General features: G+C 43.2%; 1 protein-coding gene across 1 annotated transcript; it reads left to right on the top strand.

Moving 5' to 3' along the window:
* The first annotated feature begins 683 nt into the window (after positions 1–683).
* LOC117514477 (tumor protein D54-like) lies at positions 684–25,882 on the top strand. The gene is made up of 8 exons (XM_034174957.1): positions 684–835; positions 18,200–18,349; positions 18,486–18,532; positions 19,902–20,003; positions 22,845–22,871; positions 23,847–23,882; positions 23,980–24,028; positions 25,762–25,882. The coding sequence occupies exons 1-8, from the start codon at positions 737–739 to the stop codon at positions 25,834–25,836; spliced, it is 585 nt and encodes a 194-aa protein (XP_034030848.1). The 5' UTR covers positions 684–736; the 3' UTR covers positions 25,837–25,882.
* Positions 25,883–26,933: the final 1,051 nt, after the last annotated feature.

Genomic DNA, 26,933 nt, shown 5'->3' with positions numbered 1-26,933 from the left:
CAGGGATGTTCGAGGATGGGCAGACTGATGAATTCTGTATATATATCTCCCTCCCTTGTTTGCACTCGGGGTCACCACAGCAAATCCAAGGTGGATCTGCATGTTGAACTGGCACAAGGATGTCCTTCCTGACGCAACTCCACATTACATGGAGAAATGTGGCAGGGGTGGATTTCGAACCAGGAACCTTCCGCACTGAAAAGCCAAGTGGTTATGCACTTGGCCTTTCAGTGTGGAAGGTTCCCGGTAGAAATGGAAAATGGAATATATATATATATATATATATATATATATATATATATATATATATATATATATATATATATATATATATATATATATATATATATATATATATATATATATATCTACACACATATCTACAGTCAATCTACATTTGTTGGAATTCTGTATTAATGTGCTTACAGCAAACATAAAGTACATGATAATTGCACATATGCAGGGAAAAAGAACCTTGTAAACAAGTCAAATTATCAATCGGAAATGGATTAAACATAGTCAGGAGATAGATTCAAGATAGGAGACTTGGATTGAGGCTCGCCAGGAAATTTGGGTACAACAGGATATGAAATATGGATTAAAGATATCTTGGGTATAAATTAAAGATCACTATGAGACTTGGACTGAAGATATCTAGGATACTTGGAAAAAAGCTAAATCTCTCTGTCTCTGTCTCTGATTTATTTTTCATCTGTATTTGAAAGGTTTCACTGGCATGTCAACGGGCTTCTCTACCACGTTAACAGAAAGCGAATGTGTACCGTCAGAACTAACAGAGGAAGATTTAGACAGTTTACAGCTTGAGCTTGCAAAGGTGATGCAACTTTGTTTATTATAGCATATTAATTAGAGTTTTTCTAACTTGCTCTGGCTCTTTTTGAAACACAATAAGGATTTTCAAAATTAAATTTTGTCAATGCCTATTTTAACACGGATGGTTTCATACAAGGTGCTCAAAATGTTTAGTTGTCATGTCAATATCACAGTGATTCACAGGTTTTATTTTTTCATTTATTTTTGAACTGTACTTTTTAAAATTATACTCAAGCTCCATTAGCATGTTTATGATTATAGCCACAATTATGAATAGCACCTGTAAATTCATGTGAGAGCAAGTGCTGCTGGTCAATCTACAGTGCATCCGGAAAGTGTTCAAAGTGTTTTTTCCACATTTTGTTATGTTACAGCCTTATTCCAAAAATGGACTAGATTAATTTTTCTATTCACAACACCCCATAATGACAATTTCTTAAAAATAAAAAAAGATCACGTATACATAAGTATTCACAGCCTTTGCTCAATACTTTGTTGATGCACCTTTGGCAGCAATTACAGCCTCAAGTCTTCTTGAATATGATGCCACAAGCTCGGTGCACCTACCTTTGGGCAGTTTTGCCCATTCCTCTTTGCTCCACCTCTCAAGCTTCAGATTGGATGGGGAGCGTCGGTGCACAGACATTTTCAGATCTCTCCAGAGATGTTTAATCAAATTCAGGTATGGGCTCTGGGTGGACCACTCAAGGACATTCACAGAGTTGTCCTGAATTCACTCCTTTGATATCTTGGCTGTGTGCTTAGGAACATTGTCCTGCTGAAAGATAAACTGTTGCCCCAGTCTGAGATCAAGAATTCTCTGGAGCAGGTTTTCATCCAGGATGTCTCTGTATATTTCTGCATTCATCTTTCCCTCAATCCTGACTAGTCTCCCAGTTCCTGTTGCTGAAAAACATCCCCACACATGATGCTGTCGCCACCATGCTTCACTGCAGGGATGGTGCCTGGTTTCTTCCAAATATGACACCTGGCATTCACACCAAAGAGTTCAATCTTTGTCTCATCGGACCAGAGAATTTTGTTTCTCATGGTCTGAGAGTCCTTCAGGTGCCTTTTGACAACTCCAGGCGGGTTGCCGTGTGCCTTTTAATAAAGAATGGCTTTTGTCTGGCCACTCTACCATACAGGCCTGATTGGTGGATTGCTGCAGAGATGTTTGTCCTTCTGGAAGGTTCTCCTCTCTCCACAGAGGAATGCTGGAGCTCTGACAGAGTGACCATCGGGTTCTTGGTCACCTCCCTGATTAAGGCCCTTCTCCCCTGATTGCTCAGCTTAGATGGGCGACCAGCACTAGGAAGAGTCCTGGTGAATCCAAACTACTTCCATTTAAGAATGATGGAGGCCACTGTGCTCATTGGGACCTTCAAAGCAACAGAAATGTTTCTGTTCCCTTCCCCAGATTTGTGCCTCAAGACAATCCTGTCTCGAAGGTCTTGTAGAAGAATTTTTAGGTCCATATTTGAACTGTGATGAACTATCAAGTGTCCTGATCCGAACTGTATGTCCTCTGGCTGAACTAGCAGGTGTTCAACCCAAAAAAAAGGGCTCTATTAGTCATTCAGTCTGTCAGGGGCTTTCCAAGGCCTTTTAGGTGCTTTCCCGCAGGCCACGTGCGAGGGGCCTCGGGCCAGCTGCACCTGTGGCTGAGGCCACGTGCGGGGGGCCTCAGGCCAGCTGCACCTGTGGCTGAAGGTCTTTTAAAAAAATCAGTTGTAAATCCTTCACGTTTTAATGGGAGCGTTTGTCACATTGAAATAATGGCCTAACACCTGCTTAGGGTTCACTAGAGGACGCTTCCAATAGAAAACCATGTCTTGGGAATGAAATAAATAAAAAAGTCGAAGGAGGAGCGATGCCCGCGGGTCTCCAATAAATAGATGAGCGCGGTTGTCATATTCAGTCTCTCTAGAGGACTCAGTTTGTCTAAGCTCTGTGTCGAAGGCTTAAATAAACTTAAAAACTCTGTGCATTTTATCTTGCTTAAGGCTGAATTATTCTAAACTGTTGTGTCCTTTTCTAGCATATCACTTGCAATTAGTTTGTGTTATCTAAAAGACGACATCCCGAGAAGACTAAAGACGGACCACGTCAGAACTTGGCTAGCCAGCTTCAGGAGGGTCCAGGGGCATTCCGGCAGCCTGGGGCAGTCCAGCTCATCCCTCCAGACCGTAAATAACAGTGATCACGACTAAAAGGTAAGCAGAAACCTTTTATAACTTCTGCACGATCTGGAGGAGTGAGTCGGGATTTCCGCCCAAGTTGACAGGTGATATTTTTTAATTGCCTCTTACCCAAAAGAACCTGGACTAAGAAAATTGATAAAAGAAAAAAAAAAAAAAAAAAGATAAGATTGAAAATTATCAGGCCTTGTAGATAAAATGCTCAGAAGGTGTGTGTGTTCCCGGGAAAAAGAATGTCTGTGTGAGTGAAAGGTCAGGAATGTTCATGAACTCTGGTGCGGAAAAGAGTGCGTGGAGAAACTAACCTGGATGCTTGGGGATAATTGGTGTTGAAATTCGTTACTAACGTGCCGGCTGATAGCATGCGCTGTAGGGGTTAATTTAGGGGAGTATACTGACAAATAGATACAAGGTAATACAAGGTTATTTAAAGAGTTTAACAGAGACTGAAGTGAAATAAGTGAGAAAAAGAGTTTAACAGAGAATACGTGCAGAGGAAGCACAGATAAGCGCCTGAGGGGGGTGCAGTAGAAATACCGTACGTGATAAAGAGATTTAAAGAGAAAAGTGCAAAGTAGCACAGCTGACAGTAAGTAAAAGAGCTCAATAAAGGACGTCATTTTTTAGAAAAGAGAAAAACTATAAAAAAAAAAAAATGAATGAAGAGTTAGTGCAGAATACATGAGAATTAATGAAGCAGAAATAGTGCAGTAGGCACCAAATACACGCTTGTGGGGCGTGGGAGAAGAATAAGTAATTAAGTACACAGTAATATGAGTTTTTTATAAGAAAGAAAAAGAGAGTATTTTCAGTGCAAAGGCACATTAAGCTCACAAGGAGCTCAGTAAGTGAAGAAAAAAAGAGAAGAAAGTGCAGAAAGGCACAGGATACGCACGCGAGGCGCGGTAAGGCGTAGAAGTAAATGAAATATTGTATGCTCAGAGAGGAGCTGGTGAAAGTAATATATTAAGCACAGGATACGCACGCGAGGCGCGGTAAGGCGTAGAAGTAAATGAAATATTGTACGCTCAAAGAGGGCTTGTAAAAAAATAATATATGAAGTTGCTGGCAGCGCCGGAGAAGCTGTCTAACGTGAAGAAGAGATACATATTTAAACAGAACACATTGGTGTTAAGTGATTAAAAAGGTTGTTTAAAGCCGCAGAGTGAAAAGTGGCAGAAGTCTAGATAGAGATATATAGAAAGTTGTTTTTTAATAATTTTTGTGTATAAAGCTTTTGAAGATTGGTGTGGGAGAACGGAGAGTAATCGGGGAGTTGCAGGCAAAGCTGTGAGGGCTTGCAGGCTGGCTGACATACAAGATTAATGTGAAGAGTAGGTACGAGGAGGAGGTGTTTAGACCCAACAGAAGGACTTGGGAGGTGCATGACAGGCAGAGAGGAAAGTGTGAAACAGAGACGGTGAAGAAAAAGACAGGAAAAGAGACTGCTATGTAAATACAGAGAAGATATTATTTCAAAGAAAGAAAACTAATAAACAAACATAGCAGAAAAAGACAAGAAGCAGAAAGGTAAAAAATTAGAAGGAAAATAGAAAGTCGAGAGAAAAGACATTAGGAAGTGTTAGGGTTGTAAGAGGAGTAAGAAATAAAATTGGTTATAAATCAAAAGAGTTAAAGCTTAGATTATAGTGAAAAAGCTGACAGACTGATCAATGCTTGGGACAGTCATTGATGGGAGACTTAAGTGATAATGAAATAATACTCCCAGAACATTACTTGACTGACGGAGACATCGAAACCCAGGGAATCAGGACACATTTTTGGCTGGAAAGGACCTATTTTGACAGTGTAGGAGCAGAACACTGACAGGACGAACAAGAGATCAATCAGAAATTATGGCAGATTACTAAAGTAATCAATCTGAAGCAAAAGAAAGAACAATTCCCTCTAATTAATTGGGAGCTGCTGATAAGACGTCTGTGGCATCAGGGTTTAACCCCGTGGTTGGAGCTGCTTTGTGCTGATCCTAATAAAGAAATTAGCATACCATTAAATCATTTAATAACACTGCCAACCGATCCAGGTGAAGAACTGTTTCCTAGGTTGACTCTGACTGTGGTCCCAAGGAAGGTTCGGTGGGAAACAGGTAAATTTTCGTATTTAGTTAAAGAAAAAGAAGACGGGCATAACAGTTGGAAATGTAATCCTTTTAAGGGTTTAAAATACAAAACAGGTGTTACAGCCGGCAAGTTATTGGTCTGGATCAGGACAGCCCCTGAGGGACTACCAGAACACCATAGAAACACCTCACATAGCGTTTGTCAGGGTTACATGGGTAACTCTCAAGGTCAAGGTCGGGAAAGTACCCCGCTAGACTTAGTACTAAGAAAATATCCAGGAAAACGCACTAAGGCCAACCAATGTATGAGAAAGTGGCACAAAAGGTCACCTGGGGGCAGGCAGTGGCCTTTGGAGGGATCATTTGATCCGGTGATGTGTGAAGCAGTTGCGGTAGAAATACAGAAAAAAGAAATTAAAGATCAGCAGAAGAACGTGAATAACAACAAAAAATGCACTGAAGAAAAAGAAGTTTTGGCCTTGTTCAAGCAGGAAGCGCAGAGGCTACAGCAGAAAAGAGAAAAAATGACAGAGGAAAGATCCAAAGACACTAAAGCCAGTGCACCGAGCTGGGAAGCAGAGCCACCCCCATATAAACGTCATGATATGGGAAAGACAGCTGGACAATTTGTATTAGGAACTCGTGAAGAGGACCAAGGCATGGATGTGGAGGGCAAATTCACACTGACACTAAAAGCTCGAGAGCCACAAGGAGACAGGTCCTCAGTCTGTCAAATGGATCATACAAGGTCTCCAAGTCCGAAAGTAAGTGGTCGCTCACCACGACCAGCAGGGGGGGCCACAAATAACAGTGACACGGAGGCAGACGAGGATAAAGAGAGAGACCTGAAGGCTCCGCCTGTACATCGAGGTCCACTGAAAACCGTCCCCTCCCACCATAAGTCAGCCGACTGGACCTTCACAGGCTATAGAGGCTCCGAAGAGTGGCACAAGAGCTTCTGTGACACACTGGATCTGGCCAGAAGAGATAATGAAGAACTAGCTGAGCAACTTCGGCTAGCGAAGGAAAGAATACAAAGACATAGGGACGCCGAGGAAAGAAGAATATTACAACAATCGACGCCCAATCAAGGGAATCACATTATAGAGCCACCCACCCGAAAAATTTCTGGTGAGATCGTCATTGAGAGTGCAAAAGAGGCCCGACTCAGGCAAAGACAACAATGTGTAGCCAAAGACATAGCGGCTTTAGAACAGGATATAACCAACTGGATAGACTGCCTGGAACCAGTCAGTCGCACTCGATCTGGAAGACAGTATGGAGCCCCCACAGAAGGAGGACGAAGACCTCATATGCCCATTGGTGGTTAGAAATGGTCATCATGTGTATACCCCATGGAGCTGGACAGACATGGTGGGGCTGGCCAACAGGCTGCCAGACATCACCCAAGGAGCTGGGAGATGGATAACTGCCTTAGAAGAAGGCACTGCAGGGGTAACCTTGTCTTTAGGTGACATAAAAGCCTTGCTAATGCATGTCATGGGAAAACATGACACTGAAGAATTAGCAGGAAAGGTTGGACTAACACAGATGATGGGCACTAATCAACATGATGAAGTCCCCTTTAATCGCTATAGAAACTCCATGTGGGAAGGACTGAGAAGAAAGTACCCTGAGGTCTTGGATCCCTCTAAATTGGATGATGAGGAGTGGACACCTGAAGAGTGCCCAAAGAAGTTCCTGCACCGATTCCAGAAGAGATGGGCGGAGGAAACAGGAAATGCATGGAACCATTCTCCAGCAACTGAAATCCTGTTTAAAATAAGTGTAAAAAAGGCTCTACCAGATGAGGTTCAGAAAGCCCTAGATGGAGTCGTGGGACTATCAAAAATGAATTGGGCTTTATACTCTGAGCATATTTGTCACCATCTTGAAATCTACAAGAAAGAAAAACAAAAAGAAGAAGATGCAGCAAAATCCCTGACGAAAAAATTGGTGCAGATGCAGTTGGGAGAGCTAACCAAAGTCAAGAAAGAAAAAACAAAGACCCAGGCACCAATGATGACCCCTGTTCCTTCTGAGCCGGCAAGCACGGGCCTTACGGCAAACACTGCTGCCACCATACAGGCACCTGTGGTAACAGCCACACAGAGCCCCCAAGGAGCAGCAGGAAGCACTCCTACAGGAGAAGTCTCAGCACCAGTGGAGCATCACTATCACTACCATAGCACTGGCACACCCGGAAATGGACCCACCTACAGTCATGGGTGGAGAGGAGAGTCACGGAACTTTCAAGGTCAAAGAGGAGGGTGGCGAAGAGGATCTCGCCAACCTTCATTTGGAAGCAGATTCCAGAACTCAGCTCCCAGGAACAGTCAAGCGGGACCGCCTATGGGATCAACACCACCAATAGGGGATCAACCCTCTAATGAGTGTTGGAGCTGTGGACAACCTGGACATCGAATGAGAAATTGTCCGGCCCGACCTTGGGTTGGACCCTCTGCCTATTGGCAATAGGGAGGCCTAGAGAAGACAGAGGGGGAAACGGTGGCATTGGCTATTTCGATGATACCTAAGGAGGAGCCAACCGTCACCGTTAATATACAGAACAGAGATTTCCCTTTCATGGTGGATACAGGGGCAACATACTCTTGCATAGGGAAAATGGGCGCTCATCTCCCCCTCTCTGGGTCTGTAATTAAGACCATCGGCTTCTCTGGGAAAACTCAAATAATACCTTTTACATGCCCACTTCCTGTAACGATTGCAGGAAAAACAATTGAAGCACCCCTGTTATACTCACAAAATACACCTGTGAATTTGCTGGGAAGAGACATTTTATGTAAGCTACAAACCCAGATAGTGTGTACCCATCAAGGACTGCAAATACACTTTCCTGACGAAGCACTCGCCAACATTATGGTGCTTATGGACATGGAAAACAAGGTCCGACCTGTGCAACCCATGGTATACTGGCTGAAGTTACAACCAGAAAATTCAAATCTCCAACTGGAATGGGAAAAAATGGAAGCCCTGGGCAGAACAACACTATGAAGCAGTATATACACCTAGTTTACCTTTACATGTCACCCTGATGTTCGATGCCAAACAAGAACAAACTGACTATGCATGCTGCTGGGATGCATTGATGAATCAACGGCTGTTTCACATAACCACCACAGAAATTTATTTAGGCCCCCAAGGGGCCGCAGCTTCTGTCAAGCTAACTTCGGCTGAACAACAATGGTATCAAGTGCCGAATGCCACGCCTCATGTGACCCTTTTAGTCTCAGAAAAGTACGAATCCCATGACCTAGGTCCAATGGTAAAGACAGCCTCAGAAGTTGAAGAATGGCAAAACATGGAAAGTCCACAAGTACATCTGCCAAAAGACCAGCAGTTTATACGAATTAATTTAAAAGTAAATGATGAGGCTATAGCTCAAAAAGTGGAGCTCAATCCTAGATCAGAGGGACAGATGGTGTTATCGGCCCAACAAGAGAAATTGTTAGAGCAAATACCACCAGTGGTGTGGTCCAAAAGCAAAACAGACGTAGGACTAGTAAAAACAGCCTTACCAGTAAAAATAAAAGTAAAACCGGGAGCAAAACTGCCTCACCAAAGGCAGTATCCATTAAAACCTCAGGCTATTGAAGGCATAAAACCAGTAATTAAGGGACTAATGGCAGCTGGAGTTTTAATAAAAACTGCAAGCCCATGCAATACTCCTATCTACCCTATCCCTAAAAACAATACCAAAGAGTATCGGCTGGTACATGATCTGCGTCCTATCAATGCAATAATAGAAATGGATGCACCTATAGTACCTGATCCGCATACTATACTATCAAGCATCCCTGCTGGAGCAAAATGGTACACAGTAATCGATCTGTGTTCAGCCTATTTCAGTGTGCCTGTGCACCCAGACTCACAACATTTGTTTGCATTCACATTTCTGGGACAACAGCTAACGTATACACGGCTACCTCAGGGACTGAACCTGTCCCCAGCCATCTTTAACAAAGTCCTGGCTGAAGATTTACAACACCTTGACATACCCAGTACATTGGTGCAATATATGGATGACCTCCTTATTGCATCAGAGACTCAAGAACAGTGTGAAAAAGATTCATTAATTGTATTGCATGCATTGGCAGATGGAGGTCATAAAGTAAGTAAGGACAAATTGCAGTTCTGCAAACAACAAGTAGAATACTTGGGAAGACAGTTGTGTGGGACCACGCGATGTATAGCCCCAAGCCAAGTGGAGGCTATAATCAAGGCTCCCAAACCCCAAACAGTGTGACAGATGCTTTCATTCCTTGAGATGGCAGGGTACAGTCGGGCGTGGATTTGTGATTATGCTATAAAAACTGCACCTTTGCGTGCCATGATTAGAGCAGTGGGGCAAACAAGCAATGCAGCTCTCCTCGTCTGGACAGATGAGGCAACGGGAGCTTTTGAGGCCCTAAAAACAGACATGCAATCTGCTCCCGCGTTAGGTAACCCAGATTATGGGAAACCTTTCCATTTGTATGTTACTGAAAAAGCTGGATATGCTTGTGCTGTACTAATGCAGGAAACAAATGAAGGAAAACAACCATTGGCCTATTATAGTACAAAGCTTGACAACATTGAAACAGGATTGCCACCATGCTATCAGGGTCTAGCAGCAGCTGCCTTTGCATTTCAAAAAGCATCATCCATAATCATGGGACATGCAGTAACGTTGTACACGTCGCATCAGTTACATGCCCTGCTAACCAGTCAACGTTTTGTCTTAACACAAGCTAGACGCACTGGATATGAAGTTGTGTTGTCCGCCCCAGAAATAACAATACAACGTTGTCACACAGTGAATCCTGCCACCAAATTGACCACACCGTTAGATGGTACTCCACATAACTGTGTGGCAGAGACAGAGAAATTTTTGAGAGCCAGAGAACATTTGTATAATCACGCCATAGATGCAGATCTAACCCTGTTCGTGGATGGCTCATGCTTTTGGGATGCCGCGGGATTGCATGCGGGTATGGGGATAGTTAAACTAAACACGGATGGCGAGACCTTTGAATTACTGGAGTCCCAAGGAATTGATCAGCCTTGTTCAGCCCAACTGGCAGAAATCAAAGCCTTAACTATGGCTTGCCAGATAGCTAAAGATCAACGTGTTAATATCTACACAGACTCAGCCTACGCTTATGGCGTATGTCATGTACATGCAAACATTTGGAAACAAAGGGGATTCCTGAGAGCAGATGGCACCCCTGTCACTCATGGAGAAGCGATTTCCCAACTGTTACAAGCTCTCCAATTACCGTCTGAGGTAGCCATCATTAAATGTGCAGGTCATCAAAAGAATAATAACATCATAGCTCAAGGTAACAACCTAGCAGATGACGCAGCTCGCAAAGGAGCACAAGAAGAAAATATGTTTCCCCTGCTAACCATCCAAGATTGTGCCCCACTGGTTTCACTTGACGCACTGATAGTGGCTCAAAGTAGGGCTAGTGGAGAAGAAAAACGAATGTGGGTTAAACGAGGCGCTATTGAGACACGCAGTCAGGGGCCAGCGGACAAGCTGTGGCGCAGTAGTCATGGACATTTTGTGTTACCCACCAATTTATTACGACATGCAATCATTTGGGCCCACGGACCCAATCATTGTTCGCGAGTCCAAATTATGAACAAACTAAAAGCTGTCTGGTGGTCACCATATATGGCAGCTACAGTGGACCGGTTGTTGAATGAGTGTGAGGTATGTGCACAGTACAATGTCCGGAAATCATTCACAGCCCCTTTAGCCCACATTCCGGTCCCTGATGGGCCATTCAGACATCTTATGATGGATTTCATAGACATGGGAGCTGAAAACCGAGTTAAACGAATGAGATATGTTTTGGTAGTGATATGCAGATTCAGCCGATGGATTGAGGCAGTAGCCTCTGCAAATCAAGACCATAAAACGGTAGCCAAATTTCTGTGCCGAGATGTCTTTCCAAGATTTGGCATTCCAGATACTATCTCATCTGACAACGGTAGGGCTTTTGTAGCCAAGGTTACACAAGAAACATTCAAACAATTGGGTATCAAACAGAAGTTTGGGTGTGTTTATCACCCTCAATCAAATGGGGCGGTGGAACGGGCTAATGGCATTTTAAAGAACAAACTAGCAAAAATCATAGCAGACAGCAATGGCAAACTAACCTGGCTGGATGCGTTGCCGCTTGCTTTATTGTCAATGTGCTCACAAACTAACCGACTAACCCATTTGACACCATTTGAAGCTCTTACAGGTCGGCCGATGCCTATTCCATACCTGAGAGGACCCTACGAAGGACCATCGCTGGAGCAGCTACAAGACGAATGGCATAATTATCTGAGACAGTTAACCCAAATACACAAAACTATCTTTTTGCAGGTCAAAGGTGCTACAGAAGACAGAGAAGCAGAGATTCCACTCGAAAATCAGAGCATCCAGCCTGGTGATCTGGTTTACGTCAAAGTGTTCAAAAAGAAGTGGGACAGGCCCCGCCGAGAAGGTCCTTTTAAAGTTATTCTTGCCTCACGTACAGCAGTCAAAGTAGACGGTAAGGACACTTGGTTTCATTTAAACCACTGCTGTAGGGTTTGTGGCCCAGCGCCCCTGCGGCCTCGGCAAGCTCGTCTTGGCAGAGCCGCCGGGCCAAGGGGGGAAGCAAGAGAAGCCAGAGACCCTACAGCAGCACCGAGGGACGGCCACGCCTCCCTGCAGCCAGAAGAAGCACCAAGGGAAGGCCACGCCTCCCTGCAGCCAGGCGAACACCGGCCAAGGCGCTCACAGAGACTGATTGAACAAAGACGACGCACAGCTTCAGAGAGTAGTGGATCCCTGCCAGATAGAGCAGCGACAGACTCAGATGCAGACTCAGAAACAACTGGAGACGCAGGCCAACAGACAGACAGAAATACAGACCGACAGATAGACAGGCCACAGGAGACATCAGACTCGGACAGCAACTTAGTAGATTTACCGACAGAAGAACCACAGGAAGTACAACCCAGACAAAGCACAGATACACCACACATCCCTAGTGACAGCTCATCTAGTGACGGCTCACTCAGTAGCACATCTAGTAGCACATCTCAACAGTCATCAGAGCAATGATTAAGGAATTATTCAAGGGATTGACAATACTACTGGTGGTCAGTATGGGAGAAAATAGACATCCAAAACATACAATGGACTGTGCCGTGGCCATGGCCGCAATAGCAGCTAAACAAGGCATTCTAAACACAGGAAAAACATATAATTTGGTATACATTAAATCAAAAGCCTACAAGAACATAGGAATACAGGGAAAGCTGGGGGATTACATATTAGGCGAAGCCATTAGCATCAAATGTGAAGAGGAGGGAACACTCAACATAGAGGTAATTTGTGATAAAAGAGGATGCAGGGAAACCAAGCAAGACGTAACTGTTACAGTACATGAAGCCACAAAATGGGTAAAAATCAAACCAAGGAAAAAGAGGACAATTAGAAGCCTAGAAACAAGCAGTCACGTAGGGAGATGGGATCCCAGTACAGACCTAGCCCGTACACAAGGGTTGAAGACCAATCTATTTTACCAATGGTTGAAATTTTCGGCTAGGCAGATCAGTGAAAAGCCGTGCATAGCCTGTCACCGGAAAGGTGTGATACCTCAGGCTAAACCCCTACCTGATATCAACAACTGTTATAGGAGCCCCCAACATAACTCAGACCAAGCAGAATGCTATACACAATGTGTTATGAAAATGGCAGTAGGTGATGAAAAATATGCTGCCGACAGTAAACTTTGTCCAGTGCCCCTAAGTACAGAAGGAACCGTTCCACCTATGATTAAAATAGAGAAAGGGATGATACACCCATTCTGTATAGCTAAAGGATTAGTAGCACAATACATAAGCGATTGGCAGGTAGGGACGACCCAGCCAAAACACCACATACAGTGTATGCAAAAGCAGCAAGAATACAAACCGGCCAAAACAGCATGGAACATTACCGTCTGTCACACCCTGCCAGCAGCAGGCATACAGTGTGAACAAATAGTACCGGCCACAGGGGGGTCTGTAATTGGACTGAATCTCACCCATGCTTCATGGGTATCTACTCCAAATTTAGCTAAGGGAACGGTACCCTTGGCTGACATCTTTTGGATATGCGGACAAAAAAGGAAACTCCTGTCATCGCTGTCCCCTAATTGGAAAGGCCTTTGTGCTCCTGTGATGCTCACAGGAGCTATAACAGTAATTGAAATGCCAAATTCAATACAACCCATGCCACAGAAACTTCGTAAGAAAAGAGGAATAATGACGTTTAAAACAGACTACAACATCACAGTAAGAAACGGGATACCAGAAGGGATACCCCGACAATTAGAAGCCATAGACAGTAGCAGAGTTAAAGCAGATGAAGACGCGGATAAATGGGGATGGGCATTGGCTCTGTTCGGGGTTACTCCAAAAATCCGTTCTAGGTTCCAGGAGGTGCAGTGGATTAATTACTTGTGGTATAATCAGCAAAGATACCTGAACTGGACATTGGCAGCAGTAGGAGCCTTAACCGAACAACTGCACGCCACCTCGCTAATGACAATGCAAAATAGATTAGCTATCGAGATGATGATGGCTGATGAACAAGGAGTTTGTATTATGATCAAAGCCACCGAATGTTGCACAGCTATTCCCATGCGTACAGGGGAAGACGGAAATTTGACAGAGCTCTTAATCACACTTGAAGAGATGCAACAGGAACTGTTAAGTAACTCCATAGGAGGGAGAAATGAAACTGACGATTCTGGATACATTGTAGGGAATGGAATGAATATTGGCCCACTGTTTTCACTGTTTGGGGCTCTAAGGAGAGGTTGGATATCATGGAAAGACTGGTTATATCAGATAGGTGTAATCTTGGCACTAACAGGGGTGGCGGTCTTGCTGGTAATATGTTGTGGTATTCCCTTGATAAAATTTCTGGTCAATAAATTGATTTCATCCACAGTAGGACAGCTCCCACTGTTAGCCATCCGAGCCCTAGAAGAAAGCACAAACGAAACAGACAGAGAACCAGAATATATGGAAATGGATGAAATACCAATTATCCTCCCCGACAGCCCCCAGCTCCCTAATATTGTGGCGTACACCCCAGATAGGGAGGACTGGGATGGACCGTGCTTGGTGATATTGTAGACGAGGAAGAAGACATGCACGCACATTTACATTCACACACATGCACCCACAAAAATGAGGGATAGGATAGACAATATCTGAAAGAATGACATGGAGCTGTAATAATGAACGTATATGTATATTACTAGGACACAGGAGTATGGCTGAGAGACCAGACTCCCCTGATCAGGGACCTATGCCTGACCTGCCTCTATCAAGTCTGATTGGACTCTCAGAACTGTTTGGAGAAGAGGATATACAGGAGGGATGGTCGAGACATGATTGGTCGCCACAGCCGCCATCCATCCAGCAGCTAAACCAGTTGGCAACAGAAGGATCTTCATCGTTCCAGCACCTGGCGATGACGGCTTCACAGAATCTGCCTGCAGCAAGAGTCGGCCCAAGGACTCCACCATCACCTGAAGGACCCTTTGGACTCAGGAACACACCCCTTCCGCAGATGCCATGGAGACAGTCACATGTGCCAGTGGCAACGATACCCTCCAGGGGAGGCAGCCAAGGTCGGCCATATGCAGCAACCGCCCGAGTGCATCCTAGACCCAATTCACTGCTAGGACCTGTCCCCAGCTTTCCACCCCCAAGGCAGGAGAGATATTCTGATCAGCCCAGTGCCTCTGGAGGAGGATCAGCAGGGGTGGACCTTAGCCGAACTCACCCACCAGGACAGAGGGGAGCTTTGTACAGGCTGCTAAATGCCCAGAGTGTCCCAACCACTTGCCTGTGCGACATCAACAATACTCCCCCCACACACGAAATGCCTTCCCCCTTGTACTTCCTGTCCCCTGGACTGCACAACCTTAATCTGGTCATGGTCACCCCACTGGACATGGCAATCTTGGTTCGAGAGCTTCATCTTCCACAAGAGTCTGTTCTAAAAACCTTGGAGCAGCTCCTGCCCCTCACAAATCACATTCCCCATGGGCTATTTGAGGAAATCATGCCACAACTGAGTCAGACAGCTGCATACCTGTTAAGGATATACCGTGACAATGCCAACATCTCTTGTGCTCAGGAGGGCCTCCATACTCAACTGTGTGGTCTTCAGTCTAGTATGGACATGCTAGCCAGCATGATGGAGCATATGGAGAGGGAACAGCTAGGGCTGGCCACCACCACCCTGAATGTGGGCAAGAATTCTCTGGGGGCCCTGTACAACCTGGCCAAGCAGCACAAGGAGCTGGAAAGATCCATCAGAGAACTGCACGACTGTCTGAAAGCCAGAATTCCTGATCCTTCCCCCCACTACCCCTGAAAGGCCAACCTCCCCATATCCCCCAACTTCTCCCAAAACTTCAGACGCTGAGTAAATGCTGAGGAGCGCGGACTGACGTAATGGCACTGAAAACGGACTATGATCTTGGTTCTTGAGTTTGAATTGCGGACTGGTTTCAGAAATCTGAGTGTAAATAAAAACAAAGAAGGATATATGTTAATAACGAAGGTCGGGTAAATGTCTGTCCTTACCATCATCTGCGTAACACAGATAAAGCTAAATGCGTACACATAGATATCACATTGCAAAGTTATAAAAAGGGGACCCTTACACGGCGTGTTTGGAGATTTAGTAGTAAAGATGCACCATAGGGACCCCTTTTTCTTAAATTATAGCATGCCTCAAGAGACATGCATCGCCTAAATTTGGCATCTGGCCAAAAAGGGCATTAGAAAACAAGCTGAAAAAGAAGAAAAACAAAGTGGAGAATGTTGAGAAATGGCCTATAATGAAAACCATTATATGATTGACTAAGGCAAATGACTTAAGGACGGACATGAAGGGAAACCATTTATGGTGTTTATCATTTAACTAGACATAGCTGCGCTAACCTTAGAATAGTTTCTTGATTGGTTGACTAAATAGTGGTAACGTAGGGGTTATTTGATGCATTTAAATAATAAATGTGTGATGCTTTAACAAAATAATATGTAGAACCAAGTATAATGGGTTGGAGCCTCTGGTTGAGTGAGTCAATAGATGCCAGAAGATGATTGGTTGCACTGATGTCAATGTAAAGCCTTTACTTTGCCATGATTAAGAAGTTGCTGTAACTTGTTTTATGTGGCCATTTTAAGTGCCTTGAATTACACCAAAACTCAATGTTTGAATGTCACCTTGCGTTGATATAATCCAGCTAATTGCTCACCTTGTGCCTTAGTATGTAGGTTCACCTGCACTTCAATATATTTACCGTGTGAAGTATCACTGATATTCATATCCGCACCAGAGTTATCAGTAAGTCGAGTGATGTGTTTTTCTTTTTTTATTATTGCAATGCACAAATGAAGATGTCTTGTCAGTAAACAACCCAAGAGTATAGTTGATGTAATGGGACTCTTTCGAGTCCCAGAGGAGGGACTGTAGAAGAATTTTTAGGTCCATATTTGAACTGTGATGAACTATCAAGTGTCCTGATCCGAACTGTATGTCCTCTGGCTGAACTAGCAGGTGTTCAACCCAAAAAAAAGGGCTCTATTAGTCATTCAGTCTGTCAGGGGCTTTCCAAGGCCTTTTAGGTGCTTTCCCGCAGGCCACGTGCGAGGGGCCTCGGGCCAGCTGCACCTGTGGCTGAGGCCACGTGCGGGGGGCCTCAGGCCAGCTGCACCTGTGGCTGAAGGTCTTTTAAAAAAATCAGTTGTAAATCCTTCACGTTTTAATGGGAGCGTTTGTCACATTGAAATAATGGCCTAACACCTGCTTAGGGTTCACTAGAGGACGCTTCCAATAGAAAACCATGTCTTGGGAATGAAATAAATAAAAAAGTCGAAGGAGGAGCGATGCCCGCGGGTCTCCAATAAATAGATGAGCGCGGTTGTCATATTCAGTCTCTCTAGAGGACTCAGTTTGTCTAAGCTCTGTGTCGAAGGCTTAAATAAACTTAAAAACTCTGTGCATTTTATCTTGCTTAAGGCTGAATTATTCTAAAGTGTTGTGTCCTTTTCTAGCATATCACTTGCAATTAGTTTGTGTTATCTAAAAGACGACATCCCGAGAAGACTAAAGACGGACCACGTCAGTCTACAGACAATTCCTTTGACTTCATGCTTTGCTTGTGCTCTGACATGCACTGTCAACTGTGGGGCCTTATATGTCAACAGGTGGGTGCCTTTCCAGATGATGTCCAATCAACTGAATTTACCTCAAGTGAACTCCAATTAAGGTGAAGAAACATCTCAAGGATGATCAGTAGAAGCAGAATGCACCTGAGCTCAGTTTTGAGCTTCATGGCAAAGGCTGTGAATACTTATGTACATGTGATTTCTTGATTTTTTTTTATTTTTAATAAATTTGCAAAAAAAAAACTTTTTTCACATTGTCATTATGGGGTATTGTGTGTATAATTTTGAGGGGAAAAAATTTATTTCACCCATTTTGGAATAAGGCTGTGACATAACAAAATGTGGAAAAAGTAAAGCGCTGTGAATACTTTCTGGACGCACCGTATGATGTAGTTAACACACTATTTGTTACCAGAATTTGCATCTCTATGCCAGTGGAATTTATAACATGTAAAACTTTGACATTTGTATGGACAAACATAATGTCATTATGAGTAAAGTATTACATTTTGAAAAGTAAGACTATGTCAGTGAGAACAGAAATCTGTTTACAGTGGAAAGACACAATTGATAATTGCACTGAATGATTTGTTGAACTGTCAAAACAACAACAAAATAATAATAAATAAAAAAATTGATGTGCAGAAGTAACCACTTGTGGAAAATGCTGAATATGAATGCGGAATATGTTGTTTTCGTCAAGTTTAGGTTTCATTTGAGGATTGTGCCAAAGCAACTGAGAAAAACACAAAGTGGACAGAGATACCAACCCCCCCCCAACAACAACACCTAAATTTCTAGCAACACCCCTGATCTGATGTCATCATTCTAAAATGTACACTTCTGTAAAAGGCAGACAGAAGAAGAAATCCTGACTCTGCGACAGGTGCTTTTGGCCAAAGAAAGATCTGCAGCAGATATCAGGAGACAGCTGGGGATGGGTCCTCTCAGTAACATCAAACACAACCTGTCCAGAGGATGGCAGGAGGTTCAGATCTCCGTAAGTGTAGCATCATCACAATGTGATCTTCGTCATACTGACCCTCCCCCCCCAATACATCCACGCCTGTTTAACTGACTTGGTCATGGTTTCTCTCTGAAGTTGGGCTAATAATCTTCCAACTTGCTTTGCTATCTTCAGATACCTCACTGCCACAGCCACTTTGGAGGACATCAGTCACTCCAATGTGTGAGTGCTGCTTCTTTTTTTTTACATCAGACACTCATCAAAGATTACACTGGGGTTTTTTAATGGGGTGACATGCTCATGAGGGATCTCTGTTCAGGAACAGGTGACGGGATTTTCCAGGTCAAGCAGGATCTGTGTTCTGTTAATAGCCTCCCTGCCTGATGTGGCACAATCAGCAGCAGCTTTACCTGGCAAAGGCATGATGTGGTGTTGGTTGAAAATGGGAGCAAGACATAGATGGGCAGTAGAAGGCTGACGTTTGTGTTTTACTGTCTATCTGGTGTGTGCAAATTCACGCCAAATTGTGCTTTCTTTGTGATTCAGGTTTGGCTGAGAGGTTCACAGGCTCATCATGATGCCTTGTGGTATGAGACCATGTTTTTTAAAAATATATATTTGTATTTATTAACATTGTCCCCTTTGAGGTCTATGCAATTCTTCTTTGCAGTCCCTGGTTTGCCTATAGAATTCTTTCATTATTGATTTGATGTTGTTTCCCTTCTCAGCCAGTTTTCTATTTTCATGCTTGGAATCAGATAGAAGTCAGAGTTTGTCAAAACAGGGGTGTATGGTGAGTTGGCAAGAAAAACATTGGCAGTAAAAAAAACCTGGAAATTCCATTGTTTTTACGGGGTAGACTGGCATCTGTTGTTGCAATAATTATTCAGTAAAAATCCAGTAAAACATGTCAATATCTTCATAGAAAATCCTGTAAATTTTACAGTCTAAAACCAGTGTCAACTGCAAAATAAATCATTAAAATAATTGATTCATTTTCTAGACCTGCTTACTCCAATTCAGGATCATGGGGACTGGAGCCTATCACAGCACTCATAGGGTGTGAGGCAGGGTAAACCCAAGACAGGATGCCAAACTGTCACAGGGCCACATATAGACAGACAAACTCATACCTACGGTCAAGTTAGAGTCACCAATCCATCTAACCTGCATGTTTTTGTAAGCTGGAGCACCCGGAGAGAGTCGACACGAACACGTGGTGAACATGCAAACTCCACACAGAAAGACCCCAGATGGGAAGTGATCCCACAACATTCTTGTTGTGAGGCAACAGTACTAACTGTGGATCCATTTTATCCTGTTAATAAACTCAATTCTAAACGGACATGAGCTCCCGATGGTAAAGTATGTTAATATAGCAATATGTTATACAATTCAGTATATTTTCAGAGTTGTTCTACTTGTGTGACAGCAGAGTGTGTTTCTCTCACGAATGAAATATCCCAGTTTCAAGGCAGCCCAAGGTCCACTCACCTTCTACAGCTGGAGTTGTAAAACAAATCCAACAAATATTCCAACCAACCCTCGTTTAAACAAATGTCTTTCATCTTCTCTTTCTTTCTACCTGAAGTTACATAAGGACAAGAGAGAGTCTCTGTAATGCCGGCCAGGTTACATCCACAGCGCTGTCACATATGGGTGTGGCCATCACCAAGAGGCTGGCGGAAATGAGGTACATTCAGAACTGGCTATTTTGGGGCCAAATATTGAATTACCGATGTTTTTACAATGCACAAGTTGATAGCACATAAACTTTTTCCTGCTATTTCACCTGTAAAGAAGGACAGAATGGAGATGACTGGGGTTAGGAAGAAAGATGCTTCAAAAATATTATTACGGTGGGGTCCTGGGAGATTTCTACATTCTTAATTAATAAATAGTTTATGTAACTAATGAAGAGGAACAAGCTTTATGTCCCACACCGCACACATCGGATTCAGTGGTGGGCTCAAAGCTAATTACTGCAGGTAACTTTTTTGTCAGCGGATTAGCTTCTCAGCTAACTTTGAAAACCACTAGCGCATCAATTAGCTTCCACTAAATTTAATTCTGTTAACATTAAGTCAATTAACATTTTGTTGAATAAAGCTTGCCAGTCAAAAACTACTGCAAAAAATAATAATAACAATAAATTGTACACGTTTGTTCCTGTTGTAGCATATACACTAACAAAATGAGTGAAATCAACACATCATGCAAAGACGACGAGCATCACATCGAGAAGATAGGAGGTCAAGCCAGAGTAGTTCGTCTTTTGGCTAACACCGCTTGTATAGGGTCGCCACAGCGGAACCAGTACAGGATTTGGTACAAGTTTTATCCTGGATACCCTTCCTGATACAACTGCAGTTCCACCTGGAGAAACACGTACAGTCCTAAGTCTACCTCAGCAGTTTGGTCTCATGGTAGCAGGGCTGGTATTTTTTGGCTTATGTGCTGCCCTGATCTACCAGAAAATTAAAAGAAGGCGGTATCAAGAACCACGGCCCTTCGCTTGTCCGTCATGATTAAGAGGTTGGCAAGGCAGTGCATTCTCAGACTGCGATGACTCTTGAACTCAGATGCAAATTGGATGACATCTTGGAGCAGATGCTTGCCTTGCAGTTGAAGCTGAAGATTTCAGAGGCCGGTGAATATTCTTAATTCATAAATGGGAATATTCTTAATTCATAATTGGGGTTTGGTTGTGTAAGTGGAACTGTTAAAAAGTGTTTTTCACTGCTTAAACCATAACATTACAGGCTTATGAAGCCTGAAGGTCAAATTGCCCGACTGTTTTCCTCCAGAGGAATTTTTTTTCGGCCTGGGGAACATTGGCTGTTTCTTATTTCAACTCATAAAGACTGTTGGGAAAGTGTAGTGACACGGACCCACAACAGGGGGCGTAAATGAACGGACAATGGAAGAAGTCAAATTATAACACTTTACTGGTGTGAATGTCACAACCAAACACAGCAGAATCAGAATGTGCAACAGTCGATTAATAAAGGTGTCGTGTGGGCAGGCTCGACGATAGGAGACGCCCGTCAGGAAACGAACCGGAACCACACGATTTCCACCGCCACCTGAACCCGAGGAATACTGGAGCCGCCAAGTCCCGGAGTCCCCAGGTGGCCCCCTCTCCGGCGTGTCGGATCTGGTACTGCTGGCAGAAAGCAAAAGACAGTCAAAGGGTGGGTGTGTGAACACCCAGTAACAATGGTGGGAATGCCACCTCCATCTCTCACTCAACACGTTGCAGTGGTCTCAGAGGAAAAGGAGCGCCGTCATGCACAGCCTCCACAAAAACGACCGGTTCTCCTGCAAACACTCACAATCACAGATTTATAAATCTCAAAAAAAGGCTGAGAGTATTACCTCCAAATGAAGATGATATCTCGGCAGTTTGGTGGAGGTGTCTTCCTGCTTTTATACCAGATGTATGGATTAGTGACAGCTGTCACAGATGATGGGTGACAGCTGTCACCACCCCTTGTTCCTGAGGCGGCAGCGCCCTCTCGTGCCCGCACTTCAGGCAGGGCGCCTTCTGGTGGTGGGCCAGCAGTACCTGCTCTTCTGGCGGCCCACACAACAAAGACAATAAACTATTTTTCACAGGACTGAAGCATGCTCCATTCCCTCCCCCCACCCACCTCCTATCCCCCATCAACACCCCCCTCTCCGGCGCCTGCTAACGTCACTCCTTTCCCCTTCGGCGGGGGCGGTGCAGTTTTAGCTGCGGCCCCCGTTCTTCCCCCCAAGCTGATGGCGGCGCATCTCAGGGTTGCTGTGTGGACTTCACCCACTTGCCTCAATTCGGATAACGGACTTCTTTAAACTTAGTGCACATAAACAATGTCAAATGTGTATGTGTTGTCTTTAATTCTGATGTGTGCCATTATTATGGTAAACAAGTAATAATTGTGGACTAATTGCTGTCTGAGGTAACTGGAGTGTAAACATAATTTCTCCACTGTGAGATCAATAAAGTGTCTCTCATCTCATCTCCTCTCCCAGTCAAGTACTAATCAGGAACCTTCTCTGCTTAGCTTTTGAGAGCTGTTGGGATCAAGTGTACACTGCTGCTAAAGCCACAGTAATTGCATTAATTATTCATTCAGTCAATTTCTATACCCACTTATGGCAATTAAGGGTCAATGGGGAGGTGAGGGGGGGGGATTCCTGGGGTTGAAATACCCAGCCATCATTCTGCAACAGGTGGGATGCACACTGGACAGAGGGCCAATCTATCACAGGGCCACATATATACAGAAAAACTCACCTACGGCCACTTTACACTCTAAATATCAAGTTGAACCTATGTGTCACTTTGTACCAGGTGTAAAATAGGGCACTTCAGCTGTGAAGTCCATCTGCCTTGTTCTACATTATCTTGTAAGTGCACCATAATCCAGTGACCACAGTACAGCCGTACTTCGTTAGCAAAGCCTATAAGTATGTTGTTTTCCTCCATGTGTACACTCAAGTGTGACGTTATCCGTGTTTGCTTATCTCCACGCTGCAAACTCAACAGAACGCTGTCTCTTCCCAGCTCATCGCGGTAAGATTATGTCCTGATAAACTTGTCTTAAATGAATGTATTATCAATCAATCAATCAATTTTTTTATATAGCGCCAAATCACAACAAACAGTTGCCCCAAGGCGCTTTATATTGTAAGGCAAGGCCATACAATAATTATGTAAAACCCCAACGGTCAAAACGACCCCCTGTGAGCAAGCACTTGGCTACAGTGGGAAGTTATGTGAGTTTTGACCAATAGTTGACAAGCACCTAAGGTATTAGTTCAGCCAAATGCTAATGGGGTATGAAATATAAGGTTTATGGGGTATTTGAGCAGTATTGGAGAAGATTGTAAAGTTTTTATTACCGGTTGTGTATGGAGTTGTACGACTGAGTTTTAGGGCCACATTGAAATTTTTTGTTTTTTTAGACTTTGAGAATAAAGTCTTAATATTATGAGAAAACATCATAATATTACGAGAATAAAGTCATAATTTTAAGACTTCGAGAAAAACCTCGTAATATTAGGAGAATAAAGTTGTAATTTTACGAGAATAAAGATGTAATTTTATGAAAGGAAAAACTGCAGAGAGGAGAATTGTCACGGAGGCTGTTTTGTGTGCTGTCAATGTTTCATTTCCGGAATTAAGCTTTTTTTCCCCCCTGTTTTTCTCGTAAAATTATGATTTTTTTCTTGTAATATTATAAGTTTTTTTCATAATATTATGACTTTATTCTTGTAACATTACAACTTTATTCTCGAAGTCTTTAAAAAAAACTTAATGTGGCCCTAAAACGCTGTTGTAGAGTTATTATTGAGAGGTCACGTCATTTTCAACAAACTAATATGTTACCAAGTCTCTTAAAAGTATATATAATGAAATTCTAATAGCTATAACTACTGACGTTACACTAACAAAGCTATGGAACAGCTCATTTTAAGCTTGTGTGACATATGTCATTGTAAAACTGTTTGTATAATATGACTCTTTCTCTTCAATGTGACTCTGAAGTGTGCTGAACCACCCCATAAGTGTGCCAACTATGAGGTATAAAACGTAATTCCATCATTCCAAGCACTCTGACAGCTTTAAAGATAAAATTAATTTTACACTATGTATGAACATTGTCTTTTTCATCCCATAGACACTCCTCCACATTCAAGTCTTTTGAGGAAATGGTTGGTAATGTGAAGGTGAATATGCACAAATAAATAAAGCCATACATTGATGTCATAACTATACACGTAGGGTTTGTAGGACAGTCTGCCTATGGGGTTTGGAGGCCTGGGCTTCCATAGTGCTTTTGAGCCAGCCAGGTTCATTTCTAGCCTTGTTTCATTTTAATTGCATGTTAGCTAAAAGCTACATTCAGTACACCATGTGGAGGGGGTGTGGGGTAGTCAGTGATCTGGTCAGTGACTGCAGCGCTCTCTATTTGCTCTACTTCTCCCCATGGCCAAGGAGTTGAGGTACATGGGTGGTCAACTGAAGACCCTCGGACATATCTATGAAGGTTTTGGCTGTGGCTCTTGTATGCTTCCTGGTTTCCTTCAGGCACTTGCTCATAGAGTGGGCATAAGGTACTGGGTGAGTGTTGGCTGGTGGTCATTATGACTTGAGACTTGACTTGGGACTTGCTGATTCATGACTTGAGAGTGACTTGATGGTGACTTCATCCCACATCTGGTGCTAACCACAAAGCCACACGGGTACGGTCTAACCTTAATAACCCTCCTGAACAACCACACAGGTATTATTAGATATTATTGAGGAAGAAACCTCAAGCAGGCCAGACTCAGAGGGGTGACCCACTGATTACCAGAAGAACCAGAAAAAACAGAATAGCAACAAAAACAGAGTCTATTATTGAGATAAAAACAGTCCATCTTGGTGCTTAGTCTCTGCCGTCAGGTCGTAGGGTGCAGGGCCAGCATCCAATAAAGTGGTCGTCTGTGCCTCTGACAGAGAGAAAAAGAGCAGAATCAGTCGGCTGGAACTATAGTAACTGCACCTAAGGTATTGGTCCACCAGCAGTAAATCAACAGGGAAGCAAAGAGATTACTAAAGTGATCACCGGTAGCCAGCCCTGTGCTTCACTAACAGACCCAGAACTTAGATAAAGTGAGACTGAGACCTTTTCCATTGTTAATAATACGATTTGAAAGTAGATGAATCATAGTTGCATACGACACCGGTATGCCAGCCATACGAACGCGAGAAAAGATGCATCTTTAGTCTGGACTTGAATGTCTCCACGTAATCTGACTGTTTTATCTCTTCAGGGAAATCATTCCACAAGACAGTCGCAAGATTTTTTAACCTTAGGGACACAAAGTAGTCCTATGTCCTGAGAACTCAGAGCATAGGCCGGTACGTAGGGCGTAATTAGGTCAGCAAAGTAAGGACGAATAATTTTATAAGTTAGTAACAGAACCTTAAGTCAGGCCTCACAGAGGAAGCCAATGAAGGGAGGCCAAAATCAGTGTAATGTGGTTGAACTTTCTGCTTCTTGTCAAAATTCTGGCAGGAGCATTTTGAACCAGTTGGAGACCCCTAATGCTGGACTGTGGTAAACCAGACAACAGAATATTGCAGTAGTCCAGTCTAGAGGAGACAAATGCATGGATCAGAGTCTCTGCATCAACCATAGACAGGATGGGACGAATCTTCACTATATTACGAAGGTGGAGGAAAGCAGTCCGAGTGATTTCTCTGATGTGTAGTTCAAAGGACAACGTGGGATCAAAAATCACCCCAGGGTTCCTCACTTTGTCAGTGTGATGTATGACGCACATGTCTAAGTTAAGCATTAGCTGGTCAAACTGGTGTCTGTGTCTCGCTGGACCAAGGACAATCATTTTAGTCTTCTATGAATTTACAAGTAAGAAATTGACAACTGATCATTTGTTTCATTCCTATCTCACAGGACAAGGTGACTGGTACTCTGGCAAATAACAGAGATACATCTGGATTTGAAAGAACTTCACTCCACAGGACATAATTGGACCCATCAAAAACACAAATGAAGTTTTATTCATATGTGGAGTAAAAAAAAAAGACATGCTGTTTTGTTTTTTTCATCCAAGTCAATGTATCCACTTGTTTGTATCTGATGTAGTAAAACATTATTGTATAGCTAATAGGATGGATTACATATGTCAGTAATTTTTGATGTTAAATACTTCAATATTTTAATGTGTTCATATATTTCTGTATTTTGTGTAATAAAATGTATTCTTTTTATCAAGGGAGTGCAGTAAATCTCTTTGAAATGAGATAATATACTTTATAAGTGTGTGTTAATTAACACTAATTGTAACATTTTATATGCATAGAAAATATATGTATATAAAATGGAGTTGGAGCTTGTGCCAGCAGTAATAGGGTGAGAGGTGGGGTACACCCTGATAGGACGGCAGTCAGTTGCTGGGCTTGACTGCAACATTTTGGAGCAAATTCCCGTTCATTTCAGTGATATTCATCACAATATGCAGATTTACACAAGAGGTCCAAATTCACTCAAACAATCCAAGGACCAATAGTCTGCATTGAATGCAACACTGATTAACTTTGACACACAAATTTATGTCAGTCTCTAATCACAAGCCACCTTGATGCTGTTGAGCTGAGATGCGGTGATGATGTTATATTAGCATGTAGCATCCTGTTGTATAAAACTCTGCTCGACATCAGTATAAACTGTTTCTAAAACACCCTGCAGTAGGCAGCCATGTGTAAAAGGAAACATGATAGAACAAATGGCCTCCATTCAAATAATTCACTTATTAACATAGTTAAATGTTGAAAGCAATAGTTTGTTCAGTCAGCTAGCTTGGATTGGGCTAACTTAGCGTACAGGTTGCTTAAAAACAGATTTGTCTTGCTTGTTTGCGAGCAAATTTTGAAAATGGGTGTTCGTCAGATAGTGTTAGGCTGCTATGCCATTAAAGTCTTTACTTTTATATGTGTAGCAGGATGAAAGTCCCGGGTCCCAATTGAAAAGACGTTCCCGCTAGCTTGGCTAACGGGGAGTTCCCCTTTGGCTGACCTGGTAGAGGAACGGTCTTTTGTGTGAGCCGTGTGGGTTCGATCCCCACC

Source organism: Thalassophryne amazonica, chromosome 7 (assembly GCF_902500255.1).
Source record: "Thalassophryne amazonica chromosome 7, fThaAma1.1, whole genome shotgun sequence".
Taxonomy (NCBI): Eukaryota; Metazoa; Chordata; class Actinopteri; order Batrachoidiformes; family Batrachoididae; genus Thalassophryne; species Thalassophryne amazonica.
Note: the sequence above shows the minus strand (reverse complement) of the source record. Positions and strands in the feature narration are given on the sequence as shown.

Bases quoted from the DNA above. Each gene is read 5' to 3' on its own strand.
- LOC117514477 (XM_034174957.1), top strand. From the start codon at position 737: ATGTCAACGGGCTTCTCTACCACGTTAACAGAAAGCGAATGTGTACCG. The intron at 22,872-23,846 runs GTAAGATTATGT...GTGACTCTGAAG, and splicing joins TCTCTTCCCAGCTCATCGCG to TGTGCTGAACCACCCCATAA. The intron at 23,883-23,979 runs GTATAAAACGTA...TTCATCCCATAG, and splicing joins ATAAGTGTGCCAACTATGAG to ACACTCCTCCACATTCAAGT.